This window comes from Thalassophryne amazonica, chromosome 6, assembly GCF_902500255.1.
Source record: "Thalassophryne amazonica chromosome 6, fThaAma1.1, whole genome shotgun sequence".
Taxonomy (NCBI): domain Eukaryota; kingdom Metazoa; phylum Chordata; class Actinopteri; order Batrachoidiformes; family Batrachoididae; genus Thalassophryne; species Thalassophryne amazonica.
The window spans coordinates 20197418-20221851 of NC_047108.1; the positions used below are offsets into that span (position 1 = coordinate 20197418).

At 43.2% G+C, this 24434-nt stretch overlaps 1 protein-coding gene across 1 annotated transcript in view; it reads left to right on the forward strand.

Annotated features, from left to right (window-relative positions):
• Window positions 1–5466: 5466 nt before the first annotated feature.
• kcnd1 (potassium voltage-gated channel, Shal-related subfamily, member 1) overlaps window positions 5467–24434 on the forward strand; it is a 162606-nt gene continuing 143638 nt past the window's right edge. Inside the window, 2 exon segments of the mRNA XM_034171876.1 lie at window positions 5467–5622; window positions 22918–23163. Coding sequence (XP_034027767.1) covers window positions 5467–5622; window positions 22918–23163 — 402 coding nt within the window.

Sequence of the window (24434 nt, forward strand, 5' to 3'; positions counted from 1 at the left end):
GTATGTTTGTGTGTGAGAGAGTGTGTGTGTATGTGAGTGTGACTGTGTGAGTGTATGTGTTAGTGTGTGTGTGATTGTGTGAGTGTGTGTGTATGTGTGTGTGTGATGCGTGAGAGTGTGTGTGAGAGCGTGTGTGTGTATGTGAGTGTGATTGTGTGAGTGTATGTGTTAGTGTGTATGTGAGTGTGTGTGTATGTGTGAGTGTGTGTGAGAGTGTGTGTATGTGTTTGTGTGAAAGTGTGTGCATGTGTTAGTGTGTGATTGTGTGTGAAAGAGTGTGTGTGTGTATGTGTGTGTGTGATGCGTGAGAGTGTGTGTGAAAGAGTGTGTGTGTGTATGTGTGTGTGTGATGCGTGAGAGTGTGTGTGAGAGCGTGTGTGTGTATGTGAGTGTGATTGTGTGAGTGTATGTGTTAGTGTGTGTGTATGTGAGTGTGTGTGAGAGAGTGTGTGTGTATGTGTGAGTGTGTGTGAGAGAGTGTGTGTATGTGTTTGTGTGAAAGTGTGTGCATGTGTTAGTGTGTGTGTGTGATTGTGTGTGAAAGAGTGTGTGTGTGTGTGTGTATGTGAGTGTGATTGTCTGAGTGTATGTGTTGGTGTGTGTGTGTGTGTGTGTGTGTATGTGAGTGTGATTGTCTGAGTGTATGTGTTGGTGTGTGTGTGTGTGTGTGTGATTGTGTGTGTGTGCATCTGTTTGTGATTGTGTGACTGTATGTGTTAGTGTGTGTGTGAGAGTGTATGTGTGTGTGATTGTGTGAGTGTATATTAGTGTGTGTGTGTGTGTGTGACTGTGTGTATGAGTGTGTGAGTTGTGTGTATGTGTATATATGTGAGTGAGTCCGTGTATGTGTGAGTTGTTGTGTGTGTGTTTGTGTGAATGTGTGAGAAAGCATGAGTGTGCTTGTGTGTGAGTTGTGTGTATGTGTGTATATATGTGAGTAAGTGTGTGTGAGGGATATGTTTCTGCGTCGTATTTCTACACTGGAGGATTTGCATGTTAATAGTCGTGTGATGGTCGTGTGATTGTGTGCACAAGGACACGAAAAGGAGCGAACACATTTTGCAGGGAGGCGGGGCTTTGATAAGTGCAGATGGCGTGACAGAGGAAAAAAGTCATTGTGACCACGCCCCTGAGTCTGATCCTGGAGGGACTCCTGGAGTACGTTTGATTCTCTTTGTAAGGGACCAAAAGCTGCAGCACTTTATTTTGATGGCTCATCAGTGGTTTTTCTGTTGTCCTGTTTGTATTTTGTTGACTCTGATTGCTGACAATGTTTCAGTGAACAGAACCCGCTGTGATGCATGTCTATCTCATTGTCAGAACCAGAAACCAGCAGCCAGCCCATTACCAGCAGGTTCTGAACAGATACATACATACACTCACTCACTCATCTTCAACCACTTATCCAAGATTGGGTTGTAGGGGGAGCAGCACCAGCAGGGGACCCCAGACTTCCCTTTCCTGGGCCACATTGACCACCTTTGACTGGCGGATCCCGAGGTGTTCCCAGGCCAGTGTGGAGATATAATCTCACTACCTAGTCCTGGGTCTTCCCCGGGGTCTCCTCCCAGATGGACGTACCTGGAACAATTCCCTAGGGAGGCGGAATCTGGGTATAAACAAGGATACCAACAGGCCTCAGGGCCTGCATTGGACTTAGTTTAAGAGAACAGCTGTGTTAACAAGTCAACAGCTCAAAGCACTGCCAATATTTGCACTTCCACTAGGATGTGGCCAATGGCTGACTTCTCGGATGTAAAGTCAGGCTGTTCCTGTTACGGAGCAGCAAGGAGCTGGTGCTGAACCCCATGAAGAACGATCCTGACGAGTACCTTTCCGGGCACAGAGAGCAGAGTAATACCTCTGCAACTGTAGTATTCTGAGTGATACCCTTTTTCTTTCTACAGTGTGATGGCAAGTCCTTTCTTCCAGTCTGTAGTAATGACACCAGTGCCAGGAGAACAGCATCTTTACCTGGCTGGAAGAGCTCAGCTCCAATCCCACAGATCCCTGTAGATTTCCCCACCTTCAGCTGTTTGTGATCTCACCAACATCTGGTGGTTCACAGTTATCTGGAGAATCAGCTGCAGGAACCCTGGCACTGGAGACGTTGAACATCCCAGCAGGAGGATCAGGCTGATACAACTGCTCAAAATAGCCAGTCCAACAAGACACTACAGTGGAGACATCTGTCAGGACTAAACCATCTTCTGCCATAACTGCAGTGAGACCAGGTATAGGTCCGGAAGAACAAAGTGCTTTCATTTAGGCTGAAAGTCACGAGACCACAGATGGTCACCTAATCACAGATTCCTCAAAGCAATGTCTCCTTGTCCACTCCAAGACCAATATGGCAAACTTTCTCAGCGGAATTTCCATCAAGCCATGCAGTATTGCTCCTGTGGATGATATCTTCTCCTGTGGATGCTGGCAACTCATAGTCAGTCACCAGCAACTTTCAGGGTCTGGTCACAGAAGACCTCCCACAATTCATTTGGATTGCCATGTTTTTCCATGTCTGGAAGTCCTCCAGTGAGATAGTGACGATCTCCCACAAAACAGTCTGATCCTGACATCTGGTTTTCAACTGATTCCTCAAGGAAGCCAAACAGTCAGATGTCAGATATGATATAAAATCCACAGCAAACATTTCAGAAATTAAAATAAATACATTTGATAGCAAACAGAGTTTTTGTGCAGATGTGCTGTTTTGCTGAGTGGCAAGTGAGATGCTGCAGCTGAAGCAGGAGAAACCAGTCATGCAGAAGGTTCATTCATAATTTACAAACAGGAGGTTTTACTGCAGCGCTGCGTGGACACAAAGGCATGTGCAGCGTTTTCACAGACATTTAAAAAAGGCATGCGCCATTGGCTGGATACGGGGGTGTGGCTGCCAAATCTGCTCCAGGAACAAACATCTCAATCTTCACTCTATCATCTTGGGCAAAACCATTTCCAGAGTCTCTCTGTCTGAGATGGTCAGACCGTCAGCTTCTGTGTGTGTTACATGGAATTTTAAAATCACAGGTTTGACAAATCTGCAAATAAAACCCAAAGTTATAAAATGAAGATGACTGATAAACTAAATGAAAGAATAATGGTACAAACATGTTTACAAAAATACACAGAGATCAAATGGAAAAATTCTGAGTGTAAATGTGTCGAGAGTTTGTCACGAGGTCTTGGTGCTTCCTGTCTTGGGTCCTGTTGGAATGACTTTGTGTTCAACGAATGGTTACTTAGTGAGGCTCAGATGAGGAGGATCACCGACACTGTGAGGGAACATCAGACACCACATATAGTCCATGTGGTGACTTTCTCTGGACATGATCCAGGACACAGGAGTCTCAGTGTGGAGGAGCCCAGAGACTGGAGAAGGCTGACAAGCCCACGTTTCACCTGGTCAATGACACACCCATGTTTGACCTGCGTATAACAGATAGACCATAGCAGTGGTTTTCTGTCTGGGTGCTTGCCATCCAGGATTGAAGGTGGTTCTGTGGCTGTGGCTCCAGCACATGAGCCCTGACCTGATCATTTTTTAACAAACTGTCCAAAATTTGGCCTCTTAGGTTTGAGCAGACGTCAGGCCTGTGAAGTGCAGATGGAGCAGTGTGGTGGTTTCTCCAGAGATGAAGAGGTTAAATCAGGAGACTGTGAGTCCATCCTGTGCACAGAAAAGTTTTATTGCTCCCTCTGTGGACTTAATGCAATAAACCCACGACAATAACTTTTCATCTGACGTCGAGCAGGTTCACGGGAAACTTTATTGTCGCTGCTTTATTGAATGAAGACTGCGGCGAGAGAAATCAGGAGGTGGCTCACTGCGTTTCTTCTCGGATCATAAAAAAATCTTTAATAAACTGCTGTTGTTTCTTGGTTTAAACACAACTCGCAGAGACTCAGGGTCACGCGTCTGTGCATGTGTTCACCAGAATAACGCCTGAACGCATCACGGTCGCCATGTTAGCAAGGCTGCTAAACCATGCCCCCGTTTGAGTTTCCTTCTCTCCATTTCTACTTCATGTCATTTCCTCCTCTTTTCCTCATTCTTTTTTGCTTTTCATGTCCTGCCTCCCCCCTTCTCTCCTCCTTCCTTGTCTCCTCTCCTCTTACTGTAACCTCTGTAACAGAGGTGTTGAGGTCAGACGTGGGGGCGGGGCTTACATTTGTCCATCAGTCTTCAGCTCCTCTTTCCGATAAACTGCAGCTGCACGGCAGAAAGTCTAGGTTCTTCAAGGGGAGGTCCCTGGATGCACATCACATTTGTCCATTTGTGGACGCAGGTTGGTCCGTTTGTTTAATCATTGCAAGTCAGGAGAACGAGTGGAGTTTTGTCAGCAAGAACATTTTAGATTGCTCTCCTCCTGTCTCCTCTCTCCTCCTGTCTCCTCTCCCCTCCTGTCTCCTCTCCCCTCCTGTCTCTTCCGCTGTCCTCTGCTCTCTCCCTGTGTCTCCTGCTTAGTGTCTGACTCTTTCTTCGTGTTTGTGTTTTTTCTGACAGGATGACCCTACATGGACACTGATGGAGGACCAGCTGATGCGTCTTCGCTCTCCTGCATCCTGACAATCTGGCAAAGTTACACAAGTTACACAAAGACACAGACAAAAGTGAAATTAGACAAGAAAACAGCAAACAGAAAAATACAAGAGACAGAGCTGCAGATCCATGAGAGAGAGAGAGAGAGAGCGAAAGAGAGAGAGAGAGAGACAGAGAGACAGAGAGAGAGAGATTCAGTCGATGCTGCAACTTCAGGGACCATCATCACAATTTAATAAGAATTTGAAAGGCTGCAGAGCTGCAACAAATCATCCTTCAGAGTGAGAGACAGAGACAGACAGACACACACACAGAGAGACAGACAGACGGACAGAGAGAGACACACAGAGAGACAGACAGACACACAGAGACACAGACAGACAGACAGAGACAGGCAGACAGAGACAGGCCGACACACACAGACAGACGGACATAATTGATTTAGCACGTTGCTAGCTTTAGTGACGCTGGTGGACTTTTTGTGAATTCCTGTGTCTCTGATGGTGGACTTTCAAACAAAGACAGACGCAGACAAGTGGGGAGTCCCCTTTGGAATGGACAGTTTTCGGGTTGCTTCACCCTGAGCAGCTTCTGACAGGCTGTTTGTTGGCCCCGACCTTCACCAGCAAGTCTGCAGCTCAGCCCATTCTGGCTGATCATTTTAAGGATGGAAACGCCTTTTTCACAGATTCAGCAAACTCTTCTTTCATGGCTTGACCTTTGACATTGACGTGATCCCTTCCTCTGCCCCTCCTTCCCCTTCATCCCACTCCAACGTCACAATGTCCAAACTCGTCCTTTGTCACCTTCCCATCCACACGGTGAGAGCTGAGACCGCTTGGTGATCGCCCATATCCCGGCGAGGCCTTTGGGGGGTCACCGGCTCTGCCCCTCACACAGGACAGTGCTTGGCTATCTGACTGAAGATGGCGGCTGGCGTAGCGACATGGCTGCCCTTTGCACGGGCAGCAGCAGTGGGTTGGCTGCCATTAGCCAAAAAGATGATGCCAAAACCGCCAGTGGACAACTCATCGCGATCGGATGAGATGTTGTACGTCAACGTCAGCGGAGTCCGATTCCAGGTGCGTTCACATTCATATTTCAGATTTTTATTTCTGTTTAAAACTGATTTACTTCCAAAAGTGGCTGCTGGCCAACAAATGTCCAAACCGTCCACTCAGCAGGGCGGCAGGGTGGACCACTGAAGTGGTCGGGGGTTTCAGCTATCGAGAACATTGATGGAGAATAAAAACTGATCATTATGACCATGGAATGTTCACATTCTACATCATGTTTAAAGAATGCAACATTTAGCAGCAATCAAAACAAGATAGTCTGGAACTCAGAAAAAAGACAGACCAGGCATCCTGGACCGGTCCAACCACCTGCATGTCCTCCCTCACCACATCCATAAACCTGCTGTTTGTCCTCCCTCTTCTCCTCCTGCCCGTTGACTCCATCCTCAGCATCCTTCTCCCTATATACCCTGGGTCCTTCCTCTGCACATGTCCAAACCATCTCAGTTGCTCCTCTCTGACTTTGTCTCCAAACCATCCCACCTGAACTGTCCCTCTGATATGTTCATTCCTAATCCTGTCCATTCTCATCACTCCCAAAGAGAATCGCAACATCTTCAGCTCCGCCTCCTGTCTTTTTGTTAGTGCCACCGTCTCTAATCTGTCCAACATAGCTGGTCTCACTACTGTCTTGTAGACTTTCTCCTTCAGTCTTGCTGATATTCTTCAGTCACAAATCCCTCCTGCCACCTTTCTTCACGCTGCCTGCACTCTCTTCTTCACCTCTCTACCACACTCTCAATTACTTTGGACAGTTGACACCAAGTATTTAAACTCATCTACTTTCACCACATCTACTCCTTGTAACTGCACTATTCCACTGGACTCAGTCTTACTCCTACTGACTTTCATTCCCCTTCTCTCCAGAGCATATCTCCACCTCTCTATGTTAGACTCAACCTGCTCTCTACTCTCACTACAGATCACAGTGTCATTTTCAAACATCATAGTCCATGGAGACTCCTGTCTGATTTGCTTGCTTGCCTCTACTGGTGGTTGGCTCTCACTGCGGTATTGTATCACTTCCTGTTCCGGAGCACAGCGGTGTTTTGCTGTATCTGTTAGCTGTTTAATCTGCGCAGTTAGATTGATCTAGTTAACTAGATAACGATTTGTTTCACAGTGTAATCTTCACGTGCCTTAACTAAAGCACTCCCTCTGCTGAATCACCTCTAAATTATTTACACATTATTCACTTTGTGTGTTTTTAGGAATCCGCTATCTTAGCGCAGCTACTAGCTCTTAGCCGGTTTAGCATGGCGGCTTCTCCTGTCTCTCCCGCACTTTTCTGCTCTGGGTGTGAAATGTTTAGTTATTCCTCGGCCTCCTTTAGCAGTAATGGTACTTGTAATAAGTGTAGCTTATTCGTAGCTTTGGAGGCCAGACTGGGCGAATTCGAGACTCGGCTCCGCACCGTGGAAAATTCTACAGCTAGCCAGGCCCCTGTAGTCGGTGCGGACCAAGGTAGCTTAGCCGACGTTAGTTTCCCTCTGGCAGATCTCGAGCAGCCGGGAAAGCAGGCGACTGGGTGACTGTGAGGAGGAAGCGTAGCCCTAAACAGAAGCCCCGTGTACATCGCCAACCTGTTCACATTTCTAACCGTTTTTCCCCACTCGGCGACACACCCGCCGAGGATCAAACTCTGGTTATTGGCGACTCTATTTTGAGAAATGTGAAGTTAGCGACATCAGCAACCACAGTCAATTGTCTTCCGGGGGCCAGAGCAGGCGACACTGAAGGAAATTTGAAACGGCTGGCTAAGGCTAAGCGTAAATTTGGTAAGATTGTAATTCACGTCGGCAGTAATGACACCCGGTTACGCCAATCGGAGGTCACTAAAATTAACATTGAATCGGTGTGTAACTTTGCAAAAACAATGTCGGACTCTGTAGTTTTCTCTGGGCCCCTCCCCAATCGGACCGGGAGTGACATGTTTAGCCGCATGTTCTCCTTGAATTGCTGGCTGTCTGAGTGGTGTCCAAAAAATGAGGTGGGCTTCATAGATAATTGGCAAAGCTTCTGGGGAAAACCTGGTCTTGTTAGGAGAGACGGCATCCATCCCACTTTGGATGGAGCAGCTCTCATTTCTAGAAATCTGGCCAATTTTCTTAAATCCTCTAAACCGTGACTATCCAGGGTTGGTTCCAGGAAGCAGAGTTGTAGTCTTACACACCTCTCTGCAGCTTCTCTCCCCCTGCCATCCCCTCATTACCCCATCCCCGTAGAGACGGTGCCTGCTCCCAGACCACCAACAACCAGTAAAAATCTATTTAAGCATAAAATTCAAAAAGAAAAAATAATATAGCACCTTCAACTGCACCACAGACTAAAACAGTTAAATGTGGTCTACTAAACATTAGGTCTCTCTCTTCCAAGTCCCTGTTAGTAAATGATATAATAATTGATCAACATATTGATTTATTCTGCCTTACAGAAACCTGGTTACAGCAGGATGAATATGTTAGTTTAAATGAGTCAACACCCCCGAGTCACACTAACTGCCAGAATGCTCGTAGCACGGGCCGAGGCGGAGGATTAGCAGCAATCTTCCATTCCAGCTTATTAATTAATCAAAAACCCAGACAGAGCTTTAATTCATTTGAAAGCTTGACTCTTAGTCTTGTCCATTCAAATTGGAAGTCCCAAAAAACAGTTTTATTTGTTGTTATCTATCGTCCACCTGGTCGTTACTGTGAGTTTCTCTGTGAATTTTCAGACCTTTTGTCTGACTTAGTGCTTAGCTCAGATAAGATCATTATAGTGGGCGATTTTAACATCCACACAGATGCTGAGAATGACAGCCTCAACACTGCATTTAATCTATTATTAGACTCAATTGGCTTTGCTCAAAATGTAAATGAGTCCACCCACCACTTTAATCATATCTTAGATCTTGTTCTGACTTATGGTATGGAAATTGAAGACTTAACAGTATTCCCTGAAAACTCCCTTCTGTCTGATCATTTCTTAATAACATTTACATTTACTCTGATGGACTACCCAGCAGTGGGGAATAAGTTTCATTACACTAGAAGTCTTTCAGAAAGCGCTGTAACTAGGTTTAAGGATATGATTCCTTCTTTATGTTCTCTAATGCCATATACCAACACAGTGCAGAGTAGCTACCTAAACTCTGTAAGTGAGATAGAGTATCTCGTCAATAGTTTTACATCCTCATTGAAGACAACTTTGGATGCTGTAGCTCCTCTGAAAAAGAGAGCTTTAAATCAGAAGTGCCTGACTCTGTGGTATAACTCACAAACTCGCAGCTTAAAGCAGATAACCTGTAAGCTGGAGAGGAAATGGCGTCTCACTAATTTAGAAGATCTTCACTTAGCCTGGAAAAAGAGTCTGTTGCTCTATAAAAAAGCCCTCCGTAAAGCTAGGACATCTTACTACTCATCACTAATTGAAGGAAATAAGAACAACCCCAGGTTTCTTTTCAGCACTGTAGCCAGGCTGACAAAGAGTCAGAGCTCTATTGAGCCGAGTATTCCTTTAACTTTAACTAGTAATGACTTCATGACTTTCTTTGCTAATAAAATTTTAACTATTAGAGAAAGAATTACTCATAACCATCCCAAAGACGTATCATTATCTTTGGCTGCTTTCAGTGATGCCGGTATTTGGTTAGACTCTTTCTCTCAGATTGTTCTGTCTGAGTTATTTTCATTAGTTACTTCATCCAAACCATCAACATGTCTATTAGACCCCATTCCTACCAGGCTGCTCAAGGAAGCCCTACCATTATTTAATGCTTTGATCTTAAATATGATCAATCTATCTTTATTAGTTGGCTATGTACCACAGGCTTTTAAGGTGGCAGTAATTAAACCATTACTTAAAAAGCCATCACTTGACCCAGCTATCTTAGCTAATTATAGGCCAATCTCCAACCTTCCTTTTCTCTCAAAAATTCTTGAAAGGGTAGTTGTAAAACAGATCATCTGCAGAGGAATGATCTATTTGAAGAGTTTCAGTCAGGTTTTAGAATTAATCATAGTACAGAAACAGCATTAGTGAAGGTTACAAATGATCTTCTTATGGCCTCAGACAGTGGACTCATCTCTGTGCTTGTTCTGTTAGACCTCAGTGCTGCTTTTGATACTGTTGACCATAAAATTTTATTACAGAGATTAGAGCATGCCATAGGTATTAAAGGCACTGTGCTGCGGTGGTTTGAATCATATTTATCTAATAGATTACAATTTGTTCATGTAAATGGGGAATCGTCTTCACAGACTAAGGTTAATTATGGAGTTCCACAAGGTTCTGTGCTAGGACCAATTTTATTCACTTTATACATGCTTCCCTTAGGCAGTATTATTAGACGGCATTGCTTAAATTTTCATTGTTACGCAGATGATACCCAGCTTTATCTATCCATGAAGCCAGAGGACACACACCAATTAGCTAAACTGCAGGATTGTCTTACAGACATAAAGACATGGATGACCTCTAATTTCCTGCTTTTAAACTCAGATAAAACTGAAGTTATTGTACTTGGCCCCACAAATCTTAGAAACATGGTGTCTAACCAGATCCTTACTCTGGATGGCATTACCCTGACCTCTAGTAATACTGTGAGAAAACTTGGAGTCATTTTTGATCAGGATATGTCATTCAATGCGCATATTAAACAAATATGTAGGACTGCTTTTTTGCATTTACGCAATATCTCTAAAATTAGAAAGGTCTTGTCTCAGAGTGATGCTGAAAAACTAATTCATGCATTTATTTCCTCTAGGCTGGACTATTGTAATTCATTATTATCAGGTTGTCCTAAAAGTTCCCTGAAAAGCCTTCAGTTAATTCAAAATGCTGCAGCTAGAGTACTAGCGGGGACTAGAAGGAGAGAGCATATCTCACCCATATTGGCCTCTCTTCATTGGCTTCCTGTTAATTCTAGCATAGAATTTAAAATTCTTCTTCTTACTTATAAGGTTTTGAATAATCAGGTCCCATCTTATCTTAGGGACCTCATAGTACCATATCACCCCAATAGAGCGCTTCGCTCTCAGACTGCAGGCTTACTTGTAGTTCCTAGGGTTTGTAAGAGTAGAATGGGAGGCAGAGCCTTCAGCTTTCAGGCTCCTCTCCTGTGGAACCAGCTCCCAATTCAGATCAGGGAGACAGACACCCTCTCTACTTTTAAGATTAGGCTTAAAACTTTCCTTTTTGCTAAAGCTTATAGTTAGGGCTGGAGCAGGTGACCCTGAACCATCCCTTAGTTATGCTGCTATAGACTTAGACTGCTGGGGGGTTCCCATGATGCACTGAGTGTTTCTTTCTCTTTTTGCTCTGTATGCACCACTCTGCATTTAATCATTAGTGATTGATCTCTGCTCCCCTCCACAGCATGTCTTTTTCTTGATTCTCTCCCCTCAGCCTCAACCAGTCCCAGCAGAAGACTGCCCCTCCCTGAGCCTGGTTCTGCTGGAGGTTTCTTCCTGTTAAAAGGGAGTTTTTCCTTCCCACTATCGCCAAGTGCTTGCTCACAGGGGGTCGTTTTGACCGTTGGGGTTTTTACGTAATTATTGTATGGCCTTGCCTTACAATATAAAGCGCCTTGGGGCAACTGTTTGTTGTGATTTGGCGCTATATAAATAAAATTGATTGATTGATTGATTGATTGATTGATTGATCTCGTCCATCACCCATCCTGACAAACAAGAAAGGACTCAGAGCTGATCCTTGCTGTATTTCCCCCTCCACCTTGAATGAGTCTGCCATTCCTACTGCACATCTCACTGCTGTCACACTGTCCTTGTACATGTCCTGCATCACCCTCACATACTTCTCTGCCACTCCAGACTGTCAGAAGCTTTTTACAAATCCACAAACATCCAGTGGAATGCTTCCTGTCTTTTTCTATACGTCTCCATCAGCACTGTTATGCCAGTGCACTTCACTCCTCAGGTATCACTTTCCAACATTTTGTTGAACAGACGGATTAAAAACTTCACTGCCATCTCTCCCAAATCACTCCCTGCTCACTACTCCTTAATAAATCCATTTATTGCAGTAGATCAGAACACTTTACATCCTTCTGTCTATTTTCCTTCACATATGCAGTAAGGCAGCTCAGACATCCTTTTCCCTTGACCACATCCCTGCCACTACTCTTAGGTCATTCCCAGGCCAGATGGGTCCAGCATAACTTGGATTGCCTCCCAGATTTGTTTAAAGTTTGAATTTAAAAGAGAGCAGAATCCATAAGAGGTCACTTATAAAGAAGGATGTCAATCATCACAAAGACAGGATTTATCTCAGCGGGAACATGGAACTCTGAGATATATGACCGCAAAGCAGCAAAGGTTGGGATGGTTTTGAAAATGTAAAGCAACTGCCCCCCCACCCCACCCCACACTGATTCATACAATTACTTTTACTTTACTACTACTACTAATAATAATAATAGCAATAATCATAATGATAATAATAATGATCATAATAATAAAAGCAGGTGACTGATGTCATGATTTGGTGTGAAAGCAGTGTCTATGAACGGTCAAGTCTTTGAGGAGCAAAGACGGACAGAGTATCTCCACATTATCAACAAACCTGATAAAATTCATTAAATGTTTAAAACTATGTTCCTCAAAGAAAGATTTAAAATATTTGCATATTTCTTCTTCTAAAGTGCAGAATATTATTAAGCAAAGGTAAAGGGCACATGCCAAAGCTGAACCTGTGATCTCTGATCCCTCAGATGGCACTACATCAAGAACATTCATCAATAGCTGATATAACCACATGGGCAAGGGATTGTTTTGAGAAACATTTGTCAAGGATTGGAATACAGTTACGCTCACAATGCCACTTATTTCTTTACTGTGCAAAAAAGAAGCCTTACGTTAACCTTGTCCAGAAGCAGGATTAATGTCTCTGGGCTCAGAGGCATCTGGGTCGGACCATCACATAGTAGAAACATGTATTGTGGTCAGAAGAATCAGTATTCCAAATTTTTTGGGGGGGAGAAATGGATACTGTGTGGTCTGGACCAAAGAGGAAAACGACCATCCAGACTGTTAACAACAACAAGCCCAAAAGCCAGGGTCTGTCCTAGTCTGGAGTCATGTCAGTGTCCTTGTCAAACGTCATTTCCACTCTGTGATGCAGCATACATGCTGAAAAGTACACTGAGATTTTAGAGCAACATATGCCTCAACAAGTCGACGTCTTTTCCAGGGACGTCCGTGAATTTTACAACAAGACAATGAAAAACCACATTCATGCAGAATTACAAAGACATGGCTACAGAAGAAGAGGGTACAGGTACTGGACTGGCCTGACTGCAGTCCTGACCCGTCCCCAGTAGAGAATGTGTGGAAAATTTTGAAATGAAGAATTCAGCAACAATGACCCCATATTGTTGGGCACCTTAAGACGTGTTTGCAGAAAGAATGGGACAAAATAAGACCTGAAACACTTCAGTGTGTTCAAAGTTTTATGAGAAGGAAGAACAACATTACAAAGTGGAAAACACTTTCATGTCCCAACTGCCTTTGAATGTGTTCTGAGACTTAAATGCAGGAATGGATGAATATTAACAAGTAAAATGAAGTTGAGTAGAAAAAAAGCCCCAAAAACATGAGGTATCTTGAGTTCATACTGTCTGCAATTAAACAAGTCAAAGTCACCTCACTGCTTCATTTTGTTTTTTGCATTTGAAGATGAAGAATGGAAAGGTAGTTGGTCCAGATAACATTCCAGTTGAGGCATGGACATGTGTAGGAGAGATGGCAGTGGAGTTTCTAACCACATTGTTTAATAATTCAATTTCAATTTCAATTTATTAATTTATATAGCGCCAACTCACGACAAAGTCACCCCAAGGCGCTTCACACAATTCACAACACAAATTAATCTAAAATCAAAATTAAAAACAAGAAAAGCACAATAAAAAGATAAAACTCAGTATAATAAAAAGACATTACAAAGCAAACACAGATTAAATTAATGATAAGACAGTCTAAAAAAGTGGGTCTTCAGTCTTGATGTAAAAGTCTCCACCGTGTCAGACTGCCTAATAACAGCAGGTAGATCGTTCCAAAGTGTCTGACCACGGTAGGAGAAGGCTCTATACCGCACAGACTTCTTGTTCATCCTTGGAACACACAGAAGCCCTGCGCCCTGCGAGTGCAAGGGCCTCGCAGGTACGTAGGGCTTAACCAAGTCCGCCAGGTAGGAAGGTGCCAGTCCATGAACAATTTTATAAACCAATTTTATAAACCAGATTTAATAAAATCTTGGAAAGTGAGAGGATGCCTGAGAAGTGGAGATGAAGTGTTCTGGTTCCTGTTTTTAAGAACAAGGGTGATGTGCAGAGCTGCAGTAACTACAGAGGCATAAAGTTGATCAGCCACAGCATAAAGTTATGGGAAAGAGTAGTAGATGCTAGGCTTAGAAAACAGGTGATCTGTGAGCAGAAACATAGTTTCAGGCCAAGAAAGAGCACTACAGATGCAATGTTTGCTCTGACAATACTGATGGAGAAGGACAGAGAAGGCCAGAAGGAGTTACATTATGTGTTTGCGGATTTAGAGAAAGCTGATGACAGGGTGCCAAAGAAGAGTTGTGGTATTGTATGAGGAATTCTGGAGTGGCAGAGAAGTATGTGAGGGTAGTGCAGGGTATGAAAATTCAGAAAGGTATATCTTATATATTATATATTATATAATATTATATATAAATTCTAAGGTGGAACTATGCCAGTATACAAAGGTATATCTATATATCTAAAAAGGAAGAGTAAAATAGGAGAGTAGATAAGAGTAGAGCCACTTAGGTGCCTGGACTTGAGAACCAGGGATGTACAAGGACAGTGTGACAGTGGTGAGATGCACAGTAGGAATGACAGACTCATTCAATGTGGAGGTGGGATTACACCAAGGATCAGCTTTGAATCCTTTCTTGTTTGCAATGGTGATGGACAGGTTGACAGATGAGATCAGACAGGAGTCTCCATGGACTATGATGTTTTCAGATGGCATTGTGGTCTGCAGTGAGAGTAGAGAGCAGGTTGAGTCTACCCTGGAGAGGTGGAGATATGCTCTGGAGAGCAGAGGAATGAAAGTCAGTAGGTGTCAGACTGAATCCATGCGTGTGGATGAGAGGGAGCCCAGTGGAATAGTGCGGTTACAAGGAGTAGAAGTGGTGAAAGTAGATGAGTTTAAATACTTGGGGTCAACTGTCCAAAGTAATGGAGAGTGTGGTAGAGAGGTGAAAAAGAGAGTGCAGGCAGGGTGGAGTAGGTGGAGAAAGGTGGCAGGAGTGATTTGTGACCGAGGAATATCAGCAAGAGTGAAGGAGAAAGTCTAAGACAGTAGTGAGACCAGCTATGTTGGACGGCTTAGAGACGGTGACACTAACAAAAAGACAGGAGGCAGAACTGACAATGTTGCAATTCTCTTTGGGAGTGATGAGAATGGACAGGAATAGGAATGATCATATCAGAGGGGCAGCTCAGATGGGACAGGTTGGAGACAAAGTCAGAGAGGAGAGACTGAGATGGTTTGGACATGTACAGAGGAGAGACCCAGGGTATATAGGGAGAAGGATGCTGAGGATGGAGCCACCAGGCAGGAGGAGAAGGAGGACAATGAGGAGGTTTATGGATGTGCTGAGGGAGGACATGCAGGTGGTTGGTGAGACAGAGGAAGATACAGAGGACAGGGTGAGATGGAAACGACTGATCTGCTGTGGTGCCCCCTAATGAGAGCAGCTGGAAGAAGAAGAGTTGTGGAACTTTTGGACTTGTCAGAAAGTCAACCTCCACAGGAAGCTGGAGATCAGAACAATTCAGACATGTGTCGTCGTTTCTGTGCTCCAGTTTTATTGCTGCTGTTGCTTCACAATAAATAATGTGAATAAATGACCATAAAGTTCTTTCAGCTTTCCCACTTGGGGTGCCACAGCAGATCTTTTACGCTGGATGCCCTTCCTGACACAACAGTGGAAACACAAACCGAGCCAGATTTAACCGTACCGCACCGACCCGTACCGCACCCACTTGGACCAGTCGGTGGATACGAGGCATAAATGATGCGTCATCTGCTGCTGGCAGTGAAGGAGGACAGGAGCTGTGCAGTGGGACGGTCCCACCTGTGGTCTGTGCAGAGCTCTGGAGAGACAGAGAGAAAAAAAAATTATGACAAAACCACTTTCAGGGTCAGAGAAATTTTTTTTGAGCCTACTGGTCAGGACCAGTGTTGCCACAGTTACTTTGAAAAAGTAATCCAATTACTGATTACTGATTACTCATTGAAAAAGTAACTTAGTTACTTTACTGATTACTCAATTGTAAAAGTAACTAAGTTAGATTACTAGTTACTTTTTTAGTTACTTTCCCCAGGTGCCGACAACAACCCTCTGCCACCTCAACATGACAGTGATACTTGTTTTGCCAAAACTCGCTTTATAGTCACCCTTTCTTGACTTCAATGAAAATAAATACTTGTTTTATAAAAAGTAAAATAAAGACCTCTTTCTTGACCTCATATTTAACTGTTCAACAGTTAAATATGAGGTCACAGTTAAATAAGAGGTAACAGTAAAACTTGCAATTTCTAAGCTACATTGTTTATAAATGTAACTATTAAATTCTTTCTTACATTTTTCTAACATTTAAATTTGTTTATAAATGTAACTATTAAATTCTAAAATTTTTCTAACATTTAAATTCTCTCTAAACATTTTACTTGTCGAAATTATTATTATTATAAGTAGTATTAGTAGTTGTAGTAAAAAAAAGGCTTCAAAACTGGACCTTTAATCTAGGGGTATTGTGGGGGGGGCACATCCCTCCCCCACGCCCCCATTCCATCTGGATTCGCCCCTGCTTTGGTGTTTGAGCACAAAGAATGGATAACATTTATTTATGCAGAAAACATGACCAGATTTACAGGTATGAAAGTTTTATTGCGTTTTCACATCATGTGGTCCTCAGAAAGGGAGTTTAGGTGCATTTGAGTGGAACATAGTGTTAGTTGTTGATGCGTCGCGGAGGATCAGCTGTTTTTAACCAGCAGATATGGAGTGGCTCAGCTCAGAATTCTAAATAAAGGAGAAAAAAAGCATAAAAATGTCTGCAAAGCTCAGTGCAGGTGTGCTGTTGTCACCGTGCTTTAAGAGGTGAGGACGAGTCGTAGCTGCTGCAGAAAACCGCGGATGAAAAGCTCACAGCTCGCTTAAAGTGGGCAGTTCAGTCGAACCCCGACCTCCTGCCCACGGACCAAGTTTAATGCTGCTATCGACCCACAATGAAAAATAATAGTAACGCACAGTGACTTGGAGAAGTAACTTTAATTTGATTACTGATTTGGAAAGATTAACACGTTAGATTACTCGTTACTAAAAAAAGTGGTTAGATTAGAGTAACGCATTATTAAGTAACGTGTTACCAGCATCACTGGTCAGGACCAGTAGCACTAATTTAGTTTCTGTTCCTCCTGGTCGGAGGTTGTGGCCCTGGGTATTTGGAAGCTCAGAGCCTCTGCCGGCGAGCATCAGCGTAGCATTAATCATCACATGATGCACATGTATTCAGTCAATATTGTATTTGTAAATCTATAGCCTGATAGAACGTTTTCATTTTGTGTTGAATGTATGTAAAGTTGTAATTTTTTTTTCATGATCCTCTGCTTTCATGTGAATGTACTGTGCACCTCATACTTCACTTTTCTGTAATTCTGGCCTTGTGTTTGTCTTCTGCAGCCCAAACAGCCTTTACTCTTGTTACTTAATCCACTTGTCTATTCTTGCTATGTGAGCTCTAGAATATCTCTGATTTTTTTGGGCATCTGTTATAACTGCTTCTTCTCAGACTAGTATGACAAAAATTTTAGGAATGGGTCAGGGGTCTGCAACCTTTACTGTCAAAAGAAACATTTTTGTCCCGTCTTCCACAAATAAAATTCTTCTGGACCCACAAAACATATTTGACCTTTAAAATGAATGAATAAGGTTAACTCAGTGTTTCTGTGTAGGCTCTCAGTTGTCCAGGTGGTTTCCATAGTAGAGAAGCTTGAATCTTCGACTGGACTGGGTTGCTTGACGTGAGGACGTTTCGCTTCAAATCACAGAAGCTTCCTCAGCTAAAATTCTTGCTCTGGTAGTCTGACTTCTGTCTTGACTCTTGTAGAGAAGAATAAACCAGAAGCCAACAAAAGATGGAGTTTTTAACCTAACCAGACCCCTCCTACCGTGAGGCCGACTGCTATAGGCTAGTGACTAAACAATAGCTCTAATTAGCACCTATTGTGCTCTAGTTAGCACTCTCCTAATGATGGGATGGAAGCCTCCCCTGATGGCTCCCTTGACGACTCTCCTGATGACGTGAATGACTCATTACCATGAACAAAAGACTGAAACTGCTTTGACCTGAGTATCCCATTGTAAACAGGGGACAAAGCGTGTCTGAGACCCGCCCCCCGGTTAAGGCTGGGTTTCAAATGTTTTACACAGAATGCTTCCTTGACACCTCTCTCAAACCATCTCTTCTCTCTGGCTAAGATTTTAACTTCCTTGTCCTCAAACGTGTGGTTAGTGTCTTTCAGGTGGAGATGAACTGCAGACTGAGGTCCACTGGCGACCTCTCTGCGGTGCTGGTATAGCTTCTTGTTTAAAGGTTGCTTAGTCTCACCTATGTAGTGTTCATTACAGTTTTCCTGACATCTGATATGATACACTACATTGCTCTGTTTGTAACTAGGGATCCTGTCCTTAGGGTGAACTAATTTCTGTCTCAAGGTGTTAACCGGTTTAAAGTAAACTAGGATTTTGTGCTGTCTGAAGATCCTCTGTAGTTTTTCCCCTACTCCTGCTAAATAAGGGAGAGATGCTCCTCTTCTTCTTGTCTCCATCTCCTGTCTATCTGGTCTCTTTGTTTTCTGGGACTTCTGCACTTTGTCCAGGGACCATTGTGGGTACCCACATACTGTGAGGGCTTTCCGTACAAGTTGTTGTTCTTTAGCCCTTCCCACTGCCTATAGCAGTCAGCCTCTCAGTAGGAGGGGTCTGGTTAGGTTAAAAACTCCAGCTTTTGTTGGCTTCTGGTTTATTCTTCTCTACAAGAGTCAAGACAGAAGTCAGACTACCAGAGCAAGAATTTTAGCTGAGGAAGCTTCTGTGATTTGAAGCGAAACGTCCTCAAGTCAAGCAACCCAGTCCAGTCAAAGATTCAAGCTTCTCTACTAAGGACAACTCAGGTTAGAAAGATTTTCTATATACATTTCAACTATGTTTTTATTTGTTCTTTTTGTTTTGTTTTTTATAACTTCAAATCAGAAAAGTTTGGACGATATGAAATATGGGGGGGGGGGGGGGGGGGGGCATAATGCTCCTGACATTTTCTTTGATTTCTATTTACTGCAGACTGTGTGAAACCAACATATTTCATGTTTTGTGAGGTCAGCTTTATTTTATTTGTTAGTATGTATATATCCATTTAAGGCCTGCAGCATTTTCCAAGAAAAACAAAGGTTGGGACAGGGCAGTTTATTCTAAATGTAAGAATTAATTAATAATTTTTATAGCCAGTTTTCTAGAGAAATGTCAGGGGATGAAAACATGAACATCTCCAGCTAACTTAATATTTGTTAGACTTCATTTACATCGATCATTCAGAAATACAAACAGTGTGGTACTTTCTGGTAAATCTGTGTCAGGTAGGCAGTTCTTAAAAACTAAATGTCCATGCTGGAATTGTTGTGTGGGCCGCTGAAGAGGAGGTACTGCTGGCCCACCACCACCAGATGGCGCCCTGCTTGGAGTGCGGGCTTCAAGCACGAGAGGGCGCCGGAGCCACTGGGAGTGACAGCTATCACTCTTCATCAGCACCAGCTGTCACTCAGCCAACTCATCACCATCTCCATAAAGGCCGGACTGCGACTCCACGTCCTCGCCAAGAAATCAACTACCATTCAGGTAACTTCTCTGCTGACTTACAAAGTAATAATCTGAACTTCTTTGCAGCCGTTTTCCTGTGGTGTGTCCTTATCTGTGGGATTGGCGTTTGGTGTGGACTGCGACGGCTTCGCCTCACACCCCAAACCAGATAAGTGGTTAAACAGGAGCTGCACGAGTGTGTGATTGGAGGTGGAGGTGCTCCCTCCTAACTAAACACAGACTGTGGGATTACTGAGTGTGCGACCTCACACTCATCAGGACTGTCTCTGTTCTCTGCCAGCAGTACCGGGTCTGACTGCTGAAGACAGCGGCCACCTGGGGCGCAGGGCTTGGCGGCTCCGGTGTTCTTCAGCTCCGTTGGCAGTGGAAGCTGTGTGGGATCCGGCTCTTCTCTCGCCAGGCGTCTTCTATCGTCGAGCCTGCCCACACGTCACCTGGTGTATGATTGACAGTCACCATATTGTTATTGTCTGTACGTCGTTGTGCGATTCACAACATTAAATTGTTACTTTTGGCTTATCCATTGTCCGTTCATTAACGCCCCCTGTTGTGGGTCCGTGTCACGACACTTTCACAACAGGAATGACAAGTGAGGGAAGCCACCAAGACACAACTGTGGAAGAACTTTTGGCTTTTGTGGGTGTGAGTGGAAAAACTGGGAATAGTGCAACATTTTTATTTTTATCTTCATTTTACATAAAGTCCCAACTTTTTCTGATTTATGGTTGTTTTCTGTTATATTTCTGAAATTGTTAACATTTTATTGTTTTTTAAAACTCTGTAGAACTGACAAACACCAAACTCTTATAACAAAGGAAAAAAAAAAAACCTGGACATGTGCAGGCAAACTTTTATATAAATTGAACAGAACAAATCAGGCTGATTTGACTGCACATATTTTTAAAATAAGAATAAAATAAGAGGTAACTTACTTTGAAATAAATAAAACATAGCTGCAGCCTAATAACGTAGAAAAATAACATAAATTAGCAGCTTGTGTTTTTATTGTGACTGGAGTTCATTTTAGTGTGATGATGGAATTCATCCTGTTTTAATCCTCAGTCACATTTTCGCTTGAACATAAAATAACTACATTAAGTCACAATCTAAAATGAATACTTTTAAAAAATAAAGGCTTATTAAAGTTCAGCGACAGCAGCACATCTGAATCTGACTCTAGGAGTCTGACGTGCTGCTGTGGCACTTACGTCACTTTGGAGCATCAGTAACAGCCCACTAAGTATCGCCTCGCTTCTTTGTCATCTGATGGTTAATAATCACATTATTCCCTTTGATCACTTTGGGTGAAGAGAGTCAGACTCAGAGAGTCAGACTCAGACGTGCTGCTGTGGTCTGAAATGATGCATGTGCAGTGAAGGCAGGGAGCACCGATTTTTAGGGGGGACCATTCGGCCTGCAACACCAGCAAATTTGAACATAAGAATCGACACTTCTCGATGTGATCAGATTACAGATGGAAGAAGGCAGCAGCCCAGCACAGCTTCATAAATAAAAGTATACCAATGTCCCAACCTCCAGGTGGACAAAGAAGGATGCCCCACTTGAGAACATAGCTCACAGTGATGCTTTACGGTTGGTAACAAACCTCAGAGGAGTCTGATGAACAGCATCTGTCATTTTAAGATTTTAAGATGAGGCGTTCATATACAACAAATCTCCATCACCTAAAATAGATATAAATGTTGCTGTGACAAGCCACTTTTCACCTCAAAAGAAAAACAAAATTTATCTCGAAAGAAAAAGCCCAGTTTGAGTTTCAGTTTCTTCACAAGATTGTCTATATGTGGTTTGGAGGTGACAGAGTCATCAAGCAAGACAGCGAGGTACTTGTACATGTGAACCACCTCAATGACATTTCCCTCAGTGGACACCATAAGGGCAGAGTGGACACCGTAGGGGCAGTGTGGACACCACAGGGGCAGAGTGGACGCTGTAGGGGCAGCGTGGACACCGTAGGAGCAGCGTGGACACCTTAGGAGCCGACTGGACACCGTAGGGGCAGAGTGGACATGTAGGCATAGAGTGGACACCGTAGGTGCAGAGTGGACACCGTAGGAGCTGATTGGACACCGTAGGGGCAGAATGGACACGTAGAAGCAGAGTGGACACCATAGGAGCAAAGTGGACACCGTAGGGCAGCTTCAGACACCTTCTTGGTGTTTCCAAACAACATTAGTTTGGTCTTGTCAGCACTGAGCACCAGTTTTAGCTGTAGAAGTGTACGCTGGACCACATTAAAATGTTTCTGTAGAGATTCAACAGCTTTAGCGAGGGTGAATCCAAAACAGCAAATAACTGTCATCAGCATAAAAATGCATATTAGCATCTGACACATGTTGTCCTAATTCATTAATATACATAATGAACAAGAGGGGGCCCAATATTGAACCCTGCGGCGTTCCCTTGTGGACACTCATAAATTCAGAACACAGACCATCGCGATGAGTCCTGTCACTCAAATCATTTGTGAAGCAGGAAATAACATGGTGTGACAGTTCAAAACTGAGAGGACACTCAGTCAAAGACATGTTTGTATGTTTGAAAAGGATAATAACAAACACTAAAATACATTTATTGAACACAGAATGGAGTTGTTTGCTCAGAGATCATGTGCAAATGTAAGAATAAATGTCTTTGCCATATGCACAACCAAATTTATCAAACTGTGTAAATTAATTTGTGTGTCATGCCCACGCATCGTGGAGTGTTTTTACATCTGCCAAGGATGTAATAAAATCATTGTTGTTTATTTATTTGACTGTCTATAATATTACTTAAAAACTACTGCACGGAAATTTGCACCACAGATAGATATTAGGGCATGGAACACGCCACTGAATTTTAGAGGTGATCTGGATCCAGATTGGTAGATGTCAGAAATCTCGGGTTACTCTTGTTTAATTTTTATTTTTGTTTGTTTTGGTCTTTCTATGGCCACTCCAGCGCTCCATAGGCATGTGAGTTCTTGGCACACACTGTGTGTGTGTGTGTGTGTGTGTGTGTGTGTGTGTGTGTGTGCATGCGTGCATGCACACGTGAGACACTCTACCTGTAATAACGTAGAACGTGCTATGTTGCAACACGGAGTGACATGTTGGTGTCACATGGGCGTGTCGTGTTCGCCACCTTGAGCTAATAGACAAAATGAGTTTCTGAGCTTTGAAGCTAAGATGACCTTCGTCAGCCTGTTCAGTTCTTGTTTTTAAATCAGGCGCAAAGTATATTAAGTCACAAAGTAACTTTGGCAGCTTTACAACAACAAATCACATCCCATGTCCCTGGAAAATCTTCCGTAGAACTAAAACTTAATGAAATTACTGAAATCCAGATTTCTAGTTTCGAACGACTCTTCGTCTGGTGTTTCTGCAGACCTGGAAAAACACTCTGGACCGTTATCCGGATACTTTGCTGGGCTCCTCGGAGAAAGAGTTTTTCTTCAATGAGGACACGCAGGAATACTTCTTTGATCGAGATCCTGAAATGTTCCGGCACATTCTGAACTTTTACCGTACGGGGAAGCTCCACTACCCGCGACACGAGTGCATCCAGGCCTTCGATGAGGAGCTCGCCTTCTATGGCATCGTGCCTGAGATCATTGGAGACTGCTGCATGGAGGTAACCATTTAACACTCTAGCCATTTTATACTCCAGCATTTTACACTGCAGTCATTTTACACTCCAGCCATTTTACACTGCAGTCATTTTACACTGCAGCCATTTTACACTCCAGCCATTTTACACTGCAGTCATTTTACATTCCAGCATTTACACCGCAGTCATTTTGCACTCCAGCTATTTTACACTGCAGTCATTTTACACTCGAGCCACTTTACACTGCAGTCATTTTCCATTCCAGCATTTTACACTGCAGCCATTTTACACTGCAGTCATTTACACTCTAGCCATTTTACACTACAGCATTTTACAGTCTAGCCATTTTACACTACAGCATTTTACAATACAGCTAGTTTACAATCCAGCATTTTACACTGCAGTCATTTGACACTCCAGCCATTTTACACCATAGTCATTTGACACTCCAGCCATTTTTACACTAGTCATTTTACACTCCAGCATTTTAGACTGCAGCCATTTTACACTGCAGTCATTTACACTCCATAACAATAGGAAGTAGCAACTCATCATCCAGCACATGTCGACATGATGATGTTGGATCAGTCTCAGACACACAGCTCTTTGCTTGCACTGCTCTGAGGATGGCTTCACTCATTGGAGGCAGTTCTTTGCTACCCGAAGTCATTCATTGTTTGAACTGCTGCACCTTTAGCCAGGTGTGCCTCAGCTTTTGACAAACTATTGTAGTGGCAAAACTGCTGGTAGAGTCACTTCCAGCCAAATGATGTCCCGCAGGTAACACAGAACATAGTGAGCGATGTTGTGCAGCCAGTGGTGGCTGGTGAAAAAAGTCTTGGTGGGGCTGGTGTGCCAATAGATTTCCCTGCCTAGTCCAGTACAGGCACTCAAATGAACAGTCAGAAAATTACTATAATTCCACATTAATCATTTCATGTCCTTCTCAAAATCAGCAATTTCACAGATAAAATTAACCATTTACAGCCATATTAGGCCTCATTTATACTTTGGAAAGGAACAGTATCAAACACAACACAACACTCAAGTTCTTGAGCAAGAAACATTTCACCATTTGACACCAAATACACATATAGTACACTAAACTGTACTTCACTGTCGGTATCTTCACCAAACACATCCTGGGGTTCACAATGACACTGACTTTAACAGAATAGAAAATAATCACCAAATTTAGACTCTTTCAAAATATGGAAAAATTCCTCAATAGACAAAAGAACATTATGTACATATGACAATGTTCACACCACCTTCAGACAAAAAGAGAGAGAGAG